This window comes from Trichomycterus rosablanca, chromosome 4, assembly GCF_030014385.1.
Source record: "Trichomycterus rosablanca isolate fTriRos1 chromosome 4, fTriRos1.hap1, whole genome shotgun sequence".
NCBI classification, from domain to species: domain Eukaryota; kingdom Metazoa; phylum Chordata; class Actinopteri; order Siluriformes; family Trichomycteridae; genus Trichomycterus; species Trichomycterus rosablanca.
Window position 1 is genome coordinate 50,833,053 of NC_085991.1, and position 18,409 is coordinate 50,851,461.

At 42.5% G+C, this 18,409-nt stretch overlaps 1 protein-coding gene across 1 annotated transcript in view; it reads right to left on the reverse strand.

Moving 5' to 3' along the window:
• The window catches only part of LOC134311987 (Fc receptor-like protein 5), a 58,809-nt gene extending 53,876 nt beyond the window's left edge, over positions 1–4,933 (reverse strand). The window contains exon 1 of the mRNA XM_062993636.1: positions 4,768–4,933. Coding sequence (XP_062849706.1) covers positions 4,768–4,933 — 166 coding nt within the window. The remainder of the gene's footprint in view (positions 1–4,767) is intronic.
• Between the last annotated feature and the right edge of the window lie 13,476 nt (positions 4,934–18,409).

Here is an 18,409-nt window from a genome sequence, read left to right on the forward strand (position 1 = left end):
GACTGCATTGTGCCAAGTGTAAAGTTTGGTGGAGGGGGGATTATGGTCTGGGGTTGTTTATCAGGAGTTGGTTCCAGTGAAAGGAACTCTTAATGCTTCGGCATACCAAGAGATTTTGGATCATTTCATGCTTCCAACTTTGTGGGAACAGTTTGGGGATGGCCCCTTCCTGTTCCAACATGACTGCGCACCAGTGCACAAAGTAAGGTCCATAAAGACGTGGATGAGCAAGTTTGGTGTGGAAGAACTTGACCGGCCTACACAGAGTCCTGACCCTATGGATTAAGAATGGGAGTCACTCAAGTTCATATGAGTATGAAGTCAGACGAGCGAATACTTTTGGCAATATAGTGTATGTAAGTTGGCCAATATGTAAAACAACCAAAACCTTTGAATGCAGCTTTATAAACAGAAATATTTTGTACATAATTATTTAATTTAAATGTAATAATTTGATAAATAAAAGGCAGATAAATTACCTTGGGTTTGTGCACAGTGGAGAAGTTCAGTCAGCACTTAATGTAGAAAGAGAAACAGAAGAAATGATTTATTCATATATAATTGATTAATAATACAATTACTACACCACTATACTTGTAAAAATACTATTCTTCAATGTGGCAGCTGCCACACAAACTCTACTGTTACTTACAGATCAAAATATGTTGTACATTATTTTTTTCCCACTTGACATTTACTCAGTACCAAGTACTGGCCAACACCACACTTGTCTTTTAATCCCATCCCCTTCACTTTTTAGGTTAGAAATGTGCCTTTTATTTATTGTACTGCAATGTGTATATTGTGTTGTTTACGTTTGTGTCCTGTGTTGCTTCCTGTCCTGGATGAACATTGTTGCTTTCAATATGTACTGTATATAACTAAATTGACAATACAGCCTCCTGAATAACTGAATACTTGAAGCTTCAGCCTGACTTCAACTTAACCAACAAAACAAGTTAGTACTGACTGATAATGGACAATAAGGTTAAACAGCACAGTGTGCCTTTCTGCAGTGCAACATTTACATTTTACATTTACATTTTCAGCATTTAGCAGACGCTTTTATCCAAAGCGACTTACAGTAATGTGACAGTATACAGTCTGAGCAATTGAGGGTTAGGAGCCGTGCTCAAAGGCCCAACAGTGGCAACCTGGCAGTGGTGGGGCTTGAACCGGCAACCTTTCAGTAACTAGTCCAGTACCCTAACCACTAGGCTACAACTGCCCTGTTAACGGGCAGTTAACAGTATTGTTCTTCAACTTTTAACTGTAAAAACACGTCATTTACAACTATGACAACAAGTCTGTAAACTGTGTGATTAGCTTGATCAAGAATTAAATTTATCTTTCAAGAACTGATTTCCATCCTTAGAAAATGTATTGATTAAATTTTCCACCCTTTTACTTTTGCCTTAAAGGTGTTTGGCTCTTTAGAAAGTATTGTTGTATCTTGGTTAAGCACCCTGTACATTGGGTACGTATTTTACTCTTGCAGGTAGGTGGATATACCTGACATACATATAAATAAAAAAGGACTGTCGCAGACCACTGCTAAAGGAATATACCTGAGTCCTGAAGCCCTCACACATTTAAAGGAGCCCTAATGCTTAGGGTTCATTTAATATCAGAATTTTACAACCCCAAAAAGAATCTCAAGCTTCCTCCACATTTAAAAGCATCCTACGTCTATGTTGCATTCCTCATTCATGCCCCCACAAAAACCAAAAGCCTAAAAGTGTCACAACTCGGAACATCTCTGTTCTTTCGTGGTATCTCAACTTCTTTATAACCTCTCTGGGGAAAGGAAGGCCAGTGTTAATTCACCAGCTGGTACAAGAGGAACAGACCCCCCAAGTACTTCCTCTCTTGTGCATGACTTGGCATTTTTACTGCACTGAAATGGGACAAGCTTACTGGTGGGTCCCAACAAAAAACTTTAGCCTCCTTTACCATGTCATGCCCAAGTGCCAAAAAAGATTTGTTTTACCCTCACCAGAAACCACCCACTATTTATGACCTATAGATAGAGGTATAAGTTTAATTTTGATCATGGGCGGCTCATTCCTTAGGGCGATCAGGCGACGCACCACCAAAGGGCGAAAGGGAAGATATTTTTCTATCACATTCAACCAGCGTTACACTAGCTGTGACTGTTCTGGACAGTCTGTCTTGCCTCTGAATATCGTAGTCCAATCAGTGTAGAGTTGTGTTCTGTACAGTACCGCCCCTTTTGGGTGATTTCAGTGGTTAAGGTGGTTGGGCCAGTGATAGCTCAGTGGTTAAGGTACTGGACTAGTAAACAGAAGGTTGCCGGTTCAAGCCCCGCCACCACCAAGTTGCCACTGTTGGGTCCCTGAGCAAGGCCCTTAACCCTCAATTGCTCATCATGTTCCGCTCATTGTGTAAGTCGCTTTGGATAAAAGCGTCTGCTAAATGCTGAAAATGTAAAATGTAAATTTCAGTCTGATTGAAAATTGCCCGGATTGCTCTCATAGACTCTCATATTAAGGCACTTTTTTTTCAAACTGTAGGCACTGCAATACAATCTGTATGGGTTCCGGGAGGGCTCACACTTACAGGGGTTGGACAAAATAACTGAAACACCTGTCATTTTAGTGTGGGAGGTTTCATGGCTAAATTGGACCAGTCTGGTGGCCAATCTTCATTAATTGCACATTGCACCAGTAAGAGCAGAGTGTGAAGGTTCAATTAGCAGGGTAAGAGCACAGTTTTGCTCAAAATATTGCAATGCACACAACATTATGGGTGACATACCAGAGTTCAAAAGAGGACAAATTGTTGGTGCACGTCTTGCTGGCGCATCTGTGACCAAGACAGCAAGTCTTTGTGATGTATCAAGAGCCACGGTATCCAGGGTAATGTCAGCATACCACCAAGAAGGACAAACCACATCCAACAGGATTAACTGTGGACGCAAGAGGAAGCTGTCTGAAAGGGATGTTCGGGTGCTAACCCGGATTGTATCCAAAAAACATAAAACCACGGCTGCCCAAATCACGGCAGAATTAAATGTGCACCTCAACTCTCCTGTTTCCACCAGAACTGTCCGTCGGGAGCTCCACAGGGTCAATATACACGGCCGGGCTGCTATAGCCAAACCTTTGGTCACTCGTGCCAATGCCAAACGTCGGTTTCAATGGTGCATGGAGCGCAAATCTTGGGCTGTGGACAATGTGAAACATGTATTGTTCTCTGATGAGTCCACCTTTACTGTTTTCCCCACATCCGGGAGAGTTACGGTGTGGAGAAGCCCCAAAGAAGCGTACCACCCAGACTGTTGCATGCCCAGAGTGAAGCATGGGGGTGGATCAGTGATGGTTTGGGCTGCCATATCATGGCATTCCCTTGGCCCAATACTTGTGCTAGATGGGCGCGTCACTGCCAAGGACTACCGAACCATTCTGGAGGACCATGTGCATCCAATGGCGGTGCCGTGTATCAGGATGACAATGCACCAATACACACAGCAAGACTGGTGAAAGATTGGTTTGATGAACATGAAAGTGAAGTTGAACATCTCCCATGGCCTGCACAGTCACCAGATCTAAATATTATTGAGCCACTTTGGGGTGTTTTAGAGAAGCGAGTCAGGAAACGTTTTCCTCCACCAGCATCACGTAGTGACCTGGCCACTATCCTGCAAGAAGAATGGCTTAAAATCCCTCTGACCACTGTGCAGGACTTGTATATGTCATTTCCAAGACGAATTGACGCTGTATTGGCCGCAAAAGGAGGCCCTACACCATACTAATAAATTATTGTGGTCTAAAACCAGGTGTTTCAGTTATTTTGTCCAACCCCTGTATGTGCTTGCGTCACACGTAACCTGGTGTAGTGATAATTGGAGTTGGGTTTGCCAACCATCCCCTAAAATACGAAATCGTTCCTTATTTGGAAACTAAATGCGGTGTTCCATATTGAACTGACATGGGACGCGCTTTGTTCCGTATTTTTATCAATGGGAGAGAAACGCTGCAGATTAGACTGAGACAGGGCGATATGTATGAAACAGAAGGAAACTGCTGCTACCATGGGAATTAGAAAACGTTTGGTTATTATTTTAAGTAGTGTTCACTTTTAGTCTTAGTAACGCCGTGTGTGTGCAGGCGTATCAGCATAACAACCTGTTATTACTCCGCTGTTTGAGTAGCGCAGTGGGCAGAGCACATCGCCTATATTTTTCTGCCCTAGGTTCGAATCCGACTTAGAGCGAAACTAAAGTAACACAAGCAGGGCCTGTCACGTGGGAGAAGCAAGGACCCAAGGATGCAGAGAGAGGTGTTAAATAATAGTTTTTTTATTAAATAATTATAATAATAAGCAAATAACGGCACAAAAGGGAAACAGCACAGGAACGGGGACGAGCTGCTGGCGCCACTAGCAACTGTAAGGGAAAAACAAAGACACACACAAGGGAAAAAGCGCAGTCCAACACGAGGCACGAACCCAGGTCGCTCAGGTGCGAGGAGTTCACAAACCTCGTGCGCCACCGCTAGGGGGATAAAAAGAAAGCCCTTGCACTAACTAAGGCTGCAACGGGAACTAACAGAACAAACAGAAAACCCGGGTAAAGTAATCAAAAGAAAGGGGGAAAAATCAATTTAAAGAAAAACCACTCGAGTGTATCTCCAGCACTACAAGGCTGGGAAGGAGCCGGAATTGACACGGCTTAGAGAGCGAACCACTCGTGCGTTAGCACCAGTATTTAGAGACTGGGAATAACCGGAGCATAACGGCTTCTACGTGAGCCACTCGGGGCATTACGACCAGCATATTGCGACTGGGAATGGCCGGAGCGATAACGGCTATACGCAAGCCACTCGGGCATTACTGCCAGCTCGTTGAGACTGGGAATAACCGGAGTGCAAACAGCTTCAGCGTAAGCCACTCGGGGCATTAAGACCAGCATATTGCAACTGGGAATGCCCGGAGCAATAACGGCTCCACGCAAGCCACTCGGGCATTGACCCCAGCTCGCAGGTGTACTGGGGTTGGCCGGAGCGAGACTCGGCTTAAAGAAAAGCCACTCGGGCACTTCCGCTAGCACGTAGTGGCTACCAAAGTAAAAGCGTTGGCTAAGGAGGCAAAAGGGCGGATTCGAACCGGGGCTGTCAGACACGGAAAAGCGGTAACTTCACCGATCAGCCATTCCGGCTGTAATGAATCCATGGCAGCTTTTGGCTTACAAGGGTGCTACCAAATGTCGGTCCGTTTGGTCCTAGCTTCATGCTAGCGCTGTTTGAGCTAACTGAAGCCAGGAACCACAAACAAACAACAGCGCGCGGGCTGTAAAAACCGCACCAGCTATCCCTAACCAATAGAACCAAAACCCCTAACTTACCTCGGCCTTGCGACCTACACACCCCAATGCCATAAGGGCACCAGGGGCTACCACTGGCCCTGCAAAGCCGGCAGGTATTGTGCCACCATGCCAGGAAAAAAAACAAAGGAAAACAACCAGAAGGTGCGACGCCTGCAGCCTAGCGACGCCCCCCTTAAGTAGGTATGTCACAGCTGCAGGTCGTTCGCCCTAACGAGCTGGCCGTCTACATGAGGCCATGCTCGTTGGTGATCTGTAAAGCCTGCAACGTCAGGAACCGATGGTAGGCTCTACTGACGCCGCAGACACCTTACAGGGCCGGCACAGATTTTTCTCATTGGCCCCCTAAGCAACGCAGTCCAGAACCGGGGCTGCATTTCACTGTGAAGATGGATTATGTAAAAATGTTGTTTGCACTATTGAGGAAAAATGTTACATGATATTCTTTATGTTGTTTTGCCTAAAATATGCTTCTGAGTTGTTATTATTATAAAGAATGAAAATAATAAATGTTAAACAGCCTAAACAAAACATTTTGATAATGTTCCTATGATGGTGTAACACCTGTTATATTTTTTATAGGTGCAACCCTAATAGCCTACCCATGACCCCCTCCCCCCACGCTCCCGCTCAGGTAAACACCCAACATTCCACGTCCCCCCACCCTATGTCTTCCGCCAACCCGCCAGCCCAGGGTGTTCATTATTTCCAGTTCTGAAAGTTGGCAATCCTACTTCTGCATGACTTGGCATTTTTACCGCTCTGAAATGCAACAAGCTTACTAGCAGGTCTAGCCAATGAAACTTTAGTTTCCTTTACCAAATTGTCATGCCTTTGTGCCAAAAAAAGAATTGTTTTACCCTCACCAGAAACCACCCACTATTTATGACCTCTAGAAGGAGGTATAAGTTTAGTTTTGATGACCACATCCTGGCACATCTGGGTTTTATTCACACACAAACATAGTTTGTTTATAAAGGCTACCTGGATTATTACAGATCGTATAAAGTGACTTCCAGTCAAAATGTTAGATACTAATATTATAGATTAAATAAACTTTAGAAGCTAATTCAACCAGATAATCATTGAGAAAACATGCATACCCTCCTCTCCTGGTAATAAAGCAAATAGAAAACATTCTCAACCAGAAAAAGAATATCATTAAAGATTTAATACAATGGTTCTCTAAATTCATTAATAATTACTTGGTGTAACATAATTGCTGACACTATATTTTAATCACAAAGGTAAACAGGATATGCAAAGAGAAGGTATAATTCTGTCCCCTGAGCACGATAACATAAATCTCATGATCAAATAATCATATTTATTTGCACTAATAATATTTTCAAATAATATGCAACAATGCAACAAACGAGATTAAAGAAAAGAACTTTGCCATTTTTATGATTCATCAACTGAAACCACTCTTTACATGCTCTCCCACCACTGCATCTAGTCATATAACATTACATGTTAACATTGTGTAATTTGAACTGCAGTGGGGTCACAAACTGATAATTCCTGAACAATGTAGCTGCAGTTAGCATGAAAATCACCAGAAACCAGACAAATTCATCATAAATAAAATAAAATGACATTACTGAACTTTCAGGACCTGAGGGTTATAACGTCTACACCTGTGCTGACGTGTTGTAACTGTATGTAACTAAGGACTTTACCATATTTACTGTTTTGTTTATTGAATATGACATTTTATTCATGAAACTGATTTGAATGGAATGTGGATGCAACTCAGAAAAGATGAATGAAGTGAAAACTGAAAATCTCTACACTTTAAATTCAGCATCAGTGAAACATTCATTAATCACACAAAACCTCATAAATTAAGATTCTTGGATGGTTAATTAGCATAATCAATTATCAGCCCTTGATTTAATGAATGTAAAAGAACAATTTATTACTCACAGAGCATCACGGGAAGTGTCCTGAACTCCATCCTGTCCAACTAACTGACTGAGTGAGCATTAGAGTGTTAAAGACATCCTGTATTCTCATGCTCAGAACTTAAGATAGAGAGAGAGAGAGAAAGAGAGACAGACATACAGACAGACAAAGGTACAGTGTATCACAAAAGTGAGTACACCCCTCACATTTCTGCAAATATTTCATTATATCTTTTCATGGGACAACACTATAGACATGAAACTTGGATATAACTTAGAGTAGTCAGTGTACAGCTTGTATAGCAGTGTAGATTTACTGTCTTCTGAAAATAACTCAACACACAGCCATTAATGTCTAAATAGCTGCAACATAAGTGAGTACACCCCACAGTGAACATGTCCAAATTGTGCCCAAATGTGTCGTTGTCCCTCCCTGGTGTCATGTGTCAAGGTCCCAGGTGTAAATGGGGAGCAGGGCTGTTAAATTTGGTGTTTTGGGTACAATTCTCTCATACTGGCCACTGGATATTCAACATGGCACCTCATGGCAAAGAACTCTCTGAGGATGTGAGAAATAGAATTGTTGCTTTCCACAAAGATGGCCTGGGCTATAAGAAGATTGCTAACACCCTGAAACTGAGCTACAGCATGGTGGCCAAGGTCATACAGCGGTTTTCCAGGACAGGTTCCACTCGGAACAGGCTTCGCCAGGGTCGACCAAAGAAGTTGAGTCCACGTGTTCGGTGTCATATCCAGAGGTTGGCTTTAAAAAATAGACACATGAGTGCTGCCAGCATTGCTGCAGAGGTTGAAGACGTGGGAGGTCAGCCTGTCAGTGCTCAGACCATACGCCGCACACTGCATCAACTCGGTCTGCATGGTCGTCATCCCAGAAGGAAGCTGACGCACAAGAAAGCCCGCAAACAGTTTGCTGAAGACAAGCAGTCCAATAACATGGATTACTGGAATGCCCTGTGGTCTGACGAGACCAAGATAAACTTGTTTGGCTCAGATGGTGTCCAGCATGTGTGGCGGCGCCCTGGTGAGAAGTACCAAGACAACTGTATCTTGCCTACAGTCAAGCATGGTGGTGGTAGCATCATGGTCTTGGGCTGCATGAGTGTTGCTGGCACTGGGGAGCTGCAGTTCATTGAGGGAAACATGAATTCCAACATGTACTGTGACATTCTGAAACAGAGCATGATCCCCTCCCTTCGAAAACTGGGCCTCATGGCAGTTTTCCAACAGGATAACGACCCCAAACACAACCTCCAAGATGACAACTGCCTTGCTGAGGAAGCTGAAGGTAAAGGTGATGGACTAAACCCAATTGAGCACCTGTGGCGCATCCTCAAGGGGAAGGTGGAGGAGTTCAAGGTGTCTAACATCCACCAGCTCCGTGATGTCATCATGGAGGAGTGGAAGAGGATTCCAGTAGCAACCTGTGCAGCTCTGGTGAATTCCATGCCCAGGAGGGTTAAGGCAGTGCTGGATAATAATGGTGGTCACACAAAATATTGACACTTTGGGCACAATTTGGACATGTTCACTGTGGGGTGTACTCACTTATGTTGCAGCTATTTAGACATTAATGGCTGTGTGTTGAGTTATTTTCAGAAGACAGTAAATCTACACTGCTATACAAGCTGTACACTGACTACTCTAAGTTATATCCAAGTTTCATGTCTATAGTGTTGTCCCATGAAAAGATATAATGAAATATTTGCAGAAATGTGAGGGGTGTACTCACTTTTGTGATACACTGTACATAATGATAACCAGAAAAGTACAAATTAATTTGTAGATTTTAAAGCACATTTAAAGTTTTTACAAACACCACTATTTTTTCTTAAATAAACTATGCCTGTATTTAGTACATAGTGGAGCACTGAAACAAGGTGGGCTGGTCTGATGAATCAAATTTCCTTTTACATCATGTGGACTTTGTGGTACATGTGGGTGGTGGGTGAAGAGATGCATCAGGATGCTCTACGAGAAGAAGGCAAGTCTCTAAAAACAGATCAATGTTCTGGTGCTGCTGGGAAACTTTGGGTCCTGGTATTCATGTGGATGTTACCTTGACAAGAATCACATTAAACATTTATATTCTTACATTTTCTTTGACTTTTTGAACCTGAGATATTTCATGTTTGTCTGGTCAACTTAATTTTCATTGCATAAACAGTAAAGCATTTACCACTTTGTAATGTTGCCGTTTCTTTTCACCACTTAAAAGACATTTAACATGTGCAACAGTACGGGGTCGTCGTTGTTGCATTTTTCCTTTTAAAATTATCCACACATTCTGTATTGAGGACAAGTCAGGACTGCAGGCAGGCCAGTTCAGTACCCGTACCCTCTTCTTCTGCAGCCATGCCTTTGTAATGTGTGCAGCAGGTGGGTTTGCATCGTCTTGTTGAAAAATGCTGGACGTCCCTGGAAAAGACGACGTCTTGAAGGCAACAGATGTTGCTCTAAGATCTCAATGTACTTTTCTGCATTAATGCTGCATCACAGAGTGTAAATGACCTTTACCAAGGGCACTGACACGCCCCCATACCATGACAGACCCTGGTACTGACACGCCCCCATACCATGACAGACCCTGGTACTGACACATCCCCATACCATGACAGACCCTGGTACTGACACACCACCATACCATGGCAGACCCTGGTACTGACACACCCCCATACCATGACAGACCCTGGTACTGACACACCACCATACCATGACAGACCCTGTTACTGACACACCCCCATACCATGACAGACCCTGGTACTGACACGCCCCATACCATGACAGACCCTGGTACTGACACACCCCCATACCATGACAGACTCTGGTACTGACACACCCCCATACCATGACAGACTCTGGCACTGACACACCCCCATACCATGACAGACCCTGGTACTTACACACCCCCATACCATGACAGACTCTGGCACTGACACACCCCCATACCATGACAGACCCTGGTACTTACACACCCCCATACCATGACAGACCCTGGTACTGACACGCCCCATACCATGACAGACCGTGGTACTGACACACACCCATACCATGACAGACCCTGGTACTGACACACCCCCATACCATGACAGACCGTGGTACTGACACACACCCATACCATGACAGACCCTGGTACTGACACACACCCATACCATGACAGACCCTGGTACTGACACACCCTCATACCATGACAGACCCTGGTACTGACACACCCCCATACCATGACAGACCCTGGTACTGACACACCCCCATACCATGACAGACACTGGTACTGACACACCCTCATACCGTGACAGACCCTGGTACTGACACACCCCCATACCATGACAGACCCTGGTACTGACACACACCCAGACCATGACAGACACTGGTACTGACACACCCCCATACCATGACAGACACTGGTACTGACACACCCCCATACCATGACAGACCCTGGTACTGACACACCCTCATACCATGACAGACCCTGGTACTGACACACCCCCATACCATGACAGACCCTGGTACTGACACACCCACATACCATGACAGACCCTGGTACTGACACACCCCCATACCATGACAGACCCTTGTACTGATACACCCACATACCATGACAGACCCTTGTACTGATACACACCCCTATACCATGACAGACCCTTGTACTGATACACCCTCATACCATGACAGACCCTTGTACTGATACACACCCCCATACCATGACAGACCCTTGTACTGATACACACCCCCATACCATGACAGACCCTTGTACTGATACACACCCACATACCATGACAGACCCTTGTACTGATACACACCCCCATACCATGACAGACACTGGTACTGACACACCCTCATACCGTGACAGACCCTGGTACTGACACACCCCCATACCGTGACAGACCCTGGTACTGACACACCCTCATACCATGACAGACCCTGGTACTGACACACCCCCATACCATGACAGACCCTGGTACTGACACACCCACATACCATGACAGACCCTGGTACTGACACACCCTCATACCATGACAGACCCTGGTACTGACACACCCCCATACCATGACAGACCCTGGTACTGACACACCCACATACCATGACAGACCCTGGTACTGACACACCCACATACCATGACAGACCCTGGTACTGACACACCCACATACCATGACAGACCCTTGTACTGATACACACCCCCATACCATGACAGACCCTTGTACTGATACACACCCATACCATGACAGACTTCTTTTTTTTTCCAAAAAAAAGACCTAGAATGCTGATTTATCTGACCACAATACACGTTTCCACTGTGTGATGGTTTAGTTTTTTCACCTCATTACTAGCCCTAAATTGCCCCAGTCCTAACTATTTTTGGAATGTGTGTCAGGCCTGAAATGCAGGAATGGATGTTTATTAATAAATTAAATGAAGTTGAGCAGATAAAACATGAAATATGTCAGGTTCATCCTGTCTGACATCAAATAAAAGTCAAAGTAAATGTAAGAAACTCTGTGTTTTTATTTTATTTGCATTTTCCATACTGTCCCAACTTTTTCTGATTTTTGGCTGTAAAACACTTTTAATGTTTAATATCAGAAAATACCTTAAATAGAAATAAGCTATGAACTGCCTAACAAAACAATCTGCATTTACTTTCTGGCAGGTAAGAAGTTAAACATAGTTGTTGTGGTTTTGTTTCCATCTGTTTTGCTGTTATGAAACAAAAAGGAAATGATGAAATGAATTATCTCCCCCCTAATGTTCTCAGTAAACCACAAACAGAAAAAAAAAGTCACACGGGCTATTTAAGACTATCATTGTTTCAAAGCAAAAAGACCATCTGGGCACACTGGGTAAATTTGTTTGTTTATTAGAGCTTTGAGATTATGTTTCCCCTTTGGTTTTATTCATAACAAGTTAGTTACAGGTTACACATGATTTATCAGTTCAAGTTCAATATAGAACAAAATCTTTTTATTTACCTAACTTACAAGTCTTTGGACTGTGGGAGGAAACTAAAGCGGTGGGTAAGTAAGTATATAAATAACCAAATCAGTCAAGCCACTACACTGAAGGCAGGATGTTCTGGAGGGAAACGCAATATTTACTAAATGGTCACTAAATGTGCTGGAACCCTATTGTTTTTTTGTTTTTTTGACACTTGGTTACCAGGTGGTAGTGCCTGATGGTGGCGCTATAGTGTGGTGTCAAACATTGAGGTCCATATCTCCCACCCCATATGACAGAGACAAATTTCCTGATTACTTGTCTCTGGATTTTCACCTCACATACACAAATCTTGTATCACAAACCCAGAGAACTTTAACTTAAATATCAAGTAATACATTTAAAAAAATGTGAACATTTCTATACAGTGTTGTTGCCAGATGCCAATCAAAAACATGGGTGGAGAAAGCCAAGCATACAGCAAGCATAAGTCAGTCGGATCATTCTAAATGTCATCTAAAACCAGTAAACGGTCTGTGCAACTCAATGATTATTCAAAAAAAATCTAACTATGTGTAGCCACTGTATGTCAATCAGCCTGGGTGGAGCTTTTGAAATTCTTTGGGTAAAAATAACATACTCTGTCATTCACTCTGTAAATTTGAGACAGTATACCAAATATACACTCATTTGTTCCTGGACCCTGGTAATCACCATTTGCGGCGGCTATATTCATTGTTTTAAACCATTACAATTAGGTTTAAACCAACATATTTTTAAAAATAATTACTTTATTAATTTTTCCTCTTTTTCTCCCCAGTCTAGCCGTGTTTAATTTCTTCCAAACCTCTGCTGCTGAAGCCCCCCAGTCCCATCCGATAGAGAAGAGCCGCAAACTGTACCAATTTCTCCTGTATTGTAAAGACAAATCACTTCTTCACATTAGTAGTACACTTCGTCCGCTTATTCCGGGGCATAACTACTGGGGGGGCGGGGGTGTAGGTGCACTGGGGCCCATGGCGGAGGGGGGCCCTCCACGACATGAACTCAACCCCCTATTGGCTGCACTCGCCAATTATTATATTATTACTGTATATCACACTACTGTAGCGGCGATATGTGAGTGACATTCAGCTCAGCCCATCAGAATGCAGCACCTGGTTTATACATGAGCGTTTGGACGTTCTGCAGTTAGTTAGTTTTGTATATGAGACTCCTCTCAGTATGTCACCAGCATTGAAGTTCGGGTACTGGAACAAAACAGTCTAAAGTGTTGTAATGCTTATTAAAGTCCTGACTAAACAGTTAAAGTGACTCTACTCATGTGCCTTTATTCCCACACCTCCACCCCCGCACGGAGCAAAAGACCAGTAGCATCCCCACCGGACGAGCAGCACTCGCAGCGGCTAGGTGAGCCGACCCTGTACTATAGCAAGTGGCTAATGCTAGCGGTACGGTGCCGCAATAACGAAAGTAAAACATATTTTCGTTAAGTAAAATATAAAAAAAAACTAAAAGACAATGAAATATCAGAATAGCAACTTTTTGGACTGGGGCCCATGAGCTCCTAGTTACGCCACTGTGCTTATTACAAACTTTAAAGCAGTGTGGATTGTGTTCTAGTATTCATTTTTAATAATTCCTGTAATTACATTAAAGTAAAAATGAAACCATGGTTTTACATTGCACTGGTCGAAATCTTTCATTAGTGCATCTAAATCCATCTTTCTTTAAAAAAATCAGTTAGTGTGTGTTGTGCTGGTATGAGTGGATCAGACACAGCAGTGTTAATGGGGTTTTTAAACACCTCACTGTCACTTCTGGACTGTGAATCATCCTCCAACCAAAAACATTCAGTCAACAGCACCCCGTGGGTGGCATCCTGTGACCACTGATGAAGGTCTAGAAGATGAGCGACTCAAACAGCAGCAATAGATGAGCGATCGTCTCTGACTTTACATCTACAAGGTGGACCAACTAGGTAGGAGTGTCTAATAGAGTGGACAGTGAGTGGACACGGTATTTAAAAACTCCAGCAGCGCTGCTGTGTCTGATCCACTCATACCAGCACAACACACACTAACACACCACCACCATGTCAGTGTCACTGCAGTGCTGAGGATCATCCACCACCTAAATAATACCTGCTCTGTGGTGGTCCTGTGGGGGTCCTGACCATTAAAGAACAGCATGAAAGGGGGCTAACAAAGCATGCCAAGAAACAGATGGACTACAGTCAGTAATTGTAGAACTACAAAGTGCTTCTATATATGGTAAGTGGAGGTGATGAAATGGACAGTAAGAGTAGAAACCAGAAAGTGGTTTTAATGCAGCCCCGGTTCTGGACTGCTTTGCTTGGGGGGGCAGTAAAACCTAATGAGGGGGCATGTTGATAGTCATGTTTTTGAAGCCAGAAATATATTCAAGGCTTGATTTGTGCATGAATGATGACAGCCAAGCTATTGATACTGGCTTAAAGTGATGTATGAGGTAAAGAAATAAAAATGCATGTTTTCGAACTTAAACTTAAAACCCAATGATTAAAAAATACATGTTGATTATGTAAATGGAGAAAAAAGATTATCTAATTGTATTTCATTTTAATACGCCCCCTTAATTAAATTGCCATTACTAATAGAACAACTCTATTTCTTGAAAGGCTTTAATACAAATTTAAGTCAAAGCTGACAAATGTACCTACACACAGACTGAGAATATTCAAACGTGGAAATAGGAATGAGTGAGAATATTTATATTATTGGGAAATTAAAATATAAAGAAAACAAAAGAATACTAATTCTGTAAAAAAAAAGTGTTTACCAGTATACCTGCCTCTCGCTCACACTAACAGAACATATACTGCCGAACTGAACTGTTTGGGGCAGTCTGCCGATTTTTATATGACTCAAAGAGCCAATCAGGAATAAGCGAGGAAATATCTTCACACTGTAAAACAAAATGCATTTTTGTGATTGGTTCAGAGATCATTTTAAAAATAGCCGTTGCTTGCATTGTGCTTGGGGGGGCAAAGACACAATTTGGGGGGGCAATGCCCCCCTCAGCCCCCCCTAGCGCCGGCCCTGTTTTAATGTTATGGCTAAACAGTGTGTGTGTGTGTGTGTGTATATATATATATATATATATATATATATATATATATATATTAGGTAAGCACAATTCAAGTATAAAGTATAATTTATATATATTTCATGATAGTTAATATTTTTATAAAGGTGATGTTGCGGTATACAGAACCAGTGCGTCTGTGAGCTTTTTTAAAGGCAAATTGGCTTAATTAATCGTTTTTGTGCACGCAAAGTTTAAGTTAAGAGGTACTTAGTGAGTTACGAATGGGTCAGACCACTCTTAATTTACGAACGATTTTAAGTACTACGTTAGTTGCGAAGGGTTTCGGGAAACACTTGTAAATTTAAGAATGTTCGTAAGTACGATGTTACGAAGTACTTAGCGTTACGAACGTTCTGGGAAACGCACCCCTGTACTGTAACCTACTAACAGGTTTACCAAATTTAAGTTACTTATCGCCATCTTAAATTGAAAGTCTTTAAACACTTCTGGCTCAGCCTATTTTCATCACGTAGGATACTGCCATGTTTCATTTTCAGGCAGAAGCTGAGATCTTTGAGCACTTACCATGGCTCCTGCTGCTGAAAAAACTCGTTTACTTGGCGCCCTCTTGTGTTAAAACAATGCAAGATATAGTGTTGTCCCATGAAAAGATATAATAAAATATGTGCAGAAATGTGAGGGGTGTACTCACTTTTGTGATACACTGTAGATTTACCCTTGTATTTACTCCTCTTAACAGTGTTTTGATTTGAACACACATTTATTCATAATTCCATTTAATACATCACAGTCTGCAGTTTACAAAATGTCATATTTAAGTGATTTTACAGTGATTTCTAGGCTGTGTTCCGAACCGCATCCCATTTGCTACATAGGGAGTAACTACATTATTCGAAGTTCACTAATTAGACATGCTATATAAGTACGTTAGTGTGTGATTTTGGACATAGCTGCTTTAATCACTGATGTAATTTTAAGATCTGCCTCTAGGAGACATTGATAGGCTTGTACAGTTCAAACTGAGCTTGTTCTTCTTGTTTCTTTAAACCAAAACTTTTTCAGATTTTAATCATATGAGAGAACAAGTGAGACAGTATAACACATGATTCTAAACAAATGTGGGTTTTGGGTTTTACAATATGATACTGCAATGTATAGCATCTAATATTCTACTGTATTTAATAGCAAGAAGGTCCTGGATTCGATCCCCAGGTGCGGTGGTCCGCGTCCTTTCTGTGTAAAGTTTATCTTGGTCTCGTCAGACCACAGGGCATTCCAGTAATCCATGTTCTTGGACTGCTTGTTTTCAGCAAACTGTTTGCGGGCTTTCTTGTGCGTCAGCTTCCTTCTGGGATGACGACCATGCAGACCGAGTTGATGCAGTGTGCGGCGTATGGTCTGAGCACTGACAGGCTGACCTCCCACGTCTTTAACCTCTGCAGCAATGCTGGCAGCACTCATGTGTCTATTTTTTAAAGCCAACCTCTGGATATGACGCCAAACACGTGAACTCAACTTCTTTGGTCGACCCTGGCGAAGCCTGTTCCGAGTGGAACCTGTCCTGGAAAACCGCTGTATGACCTTGGCCACCATGCTGTAGCTCAGTTTCAGGGTGTTAGCAATCTTTTTATAGCCCAGGCCATCTTTGTGGAGAGCAACAATTCTATTTCTCACATCCTCAGAGAGTTCTTTGCCATGAGGTGCCATGTTGAATATCCAGTGGCCAGTATGAGAGAATTGTACCCAAAACACCAAATTTAACAGCCCTGCTCCCCATTTACACCTGGGACCTTGACACATGACACCAGGGAGGGACAACGACACATTTGGACACAATTTGGACATGTTCACTGTGGGGTGTACTCACTTATGTTGCAGCTATTTAGACATTAATGGCTGTGTGTTGAGTTATTTTCAGAAGACAGTAAATCTACACTGCTATACAAGTTGTACACTGACTACTCTAAGTTATATCCAAGTTTTATTTCTATAGTGTTGTCCCATGAAAAGATATAATGAAATATTTGCAGAAATGTGAGGGGTGTACTCACTTTTGTGATACACTGTATATGATCCGACATCATTCTAATCGTGTCATTTTCTGCTCTCTAATAACGTTTCGGCCATGTTAAACCGCAACGCATGCAATAGGTAAATGTTCCAGCCAGCTTCCGGCATAGTGATGAAGCGTCGCTCCCTACTCCCTACACAGTCTGAAGTTCACTTCACTTGAACATTTCGTTACCTTTGGATTGGAATCTCACTTAAAAGGCAGTTGTAGCCTAGTGGTTAAGGTACTGGACTAGTAAGCGGAAGGTTGCTGGTTCAAACCCCACCACTGCCAGGTTGCCACTTTTGGGCCCTTGAGCAAGGCCCTTAACCCTCAATTGCTTAAACTGTATACTGTCAAAGTACTGTAAGTCGCTTTGGATAAAAGCGTCTGCTAAAATGCCAAAAATGTAAATGTAAAATGGTGGAATACCCTACGTAGTGCACTTCACAGGAACAACTTGGGTGAATGGAACGCTCCTACATAATTGGTGCTAATGATTGTAAGAACCGCTTTCTGAACCAATCAGACCTTCTGATTGTAATTGTTAGTAAGAAATGCTGTTATTTGCATTTATTCAGTTTGCGTCACACAGATGACGTGGTAATGAAACGCTCGATCGCTTTCTAACCACTTCCTGTTTTACTTCACGACCGGGAAAAGTTTGGAGGTTTTTAATTATAAGCACATTTACAAAATAACGGATTCTATTCCTAATGGGACGCACGCTTATAAATTTAATAGCATCTGGAAGAACATAAGCTCAGGTAAGCAGCGGTTATGATTGTTTTTGCTGTGTTTGGGATTTTGGCCGCTGTGCCGTGATTTGCAATGAAAACAAAACGTATCAGTTTAAGCTCTTAACTGGTACTTAGGAAAGTAAAACGGCAAAATACACTTGCTAATCTGTTGTTTTTTTTATCCGAACTTACAGATTATTTGATTATTTCTACGCAACATTTCCAATATATGTTTTGTGTAGATTATATTGACTCGTGACTCGACTCGGACTCATATTTTGTGACTTGTGAACATCTTTGCCTTGCACCCATTAAAAAGCTGGAATAG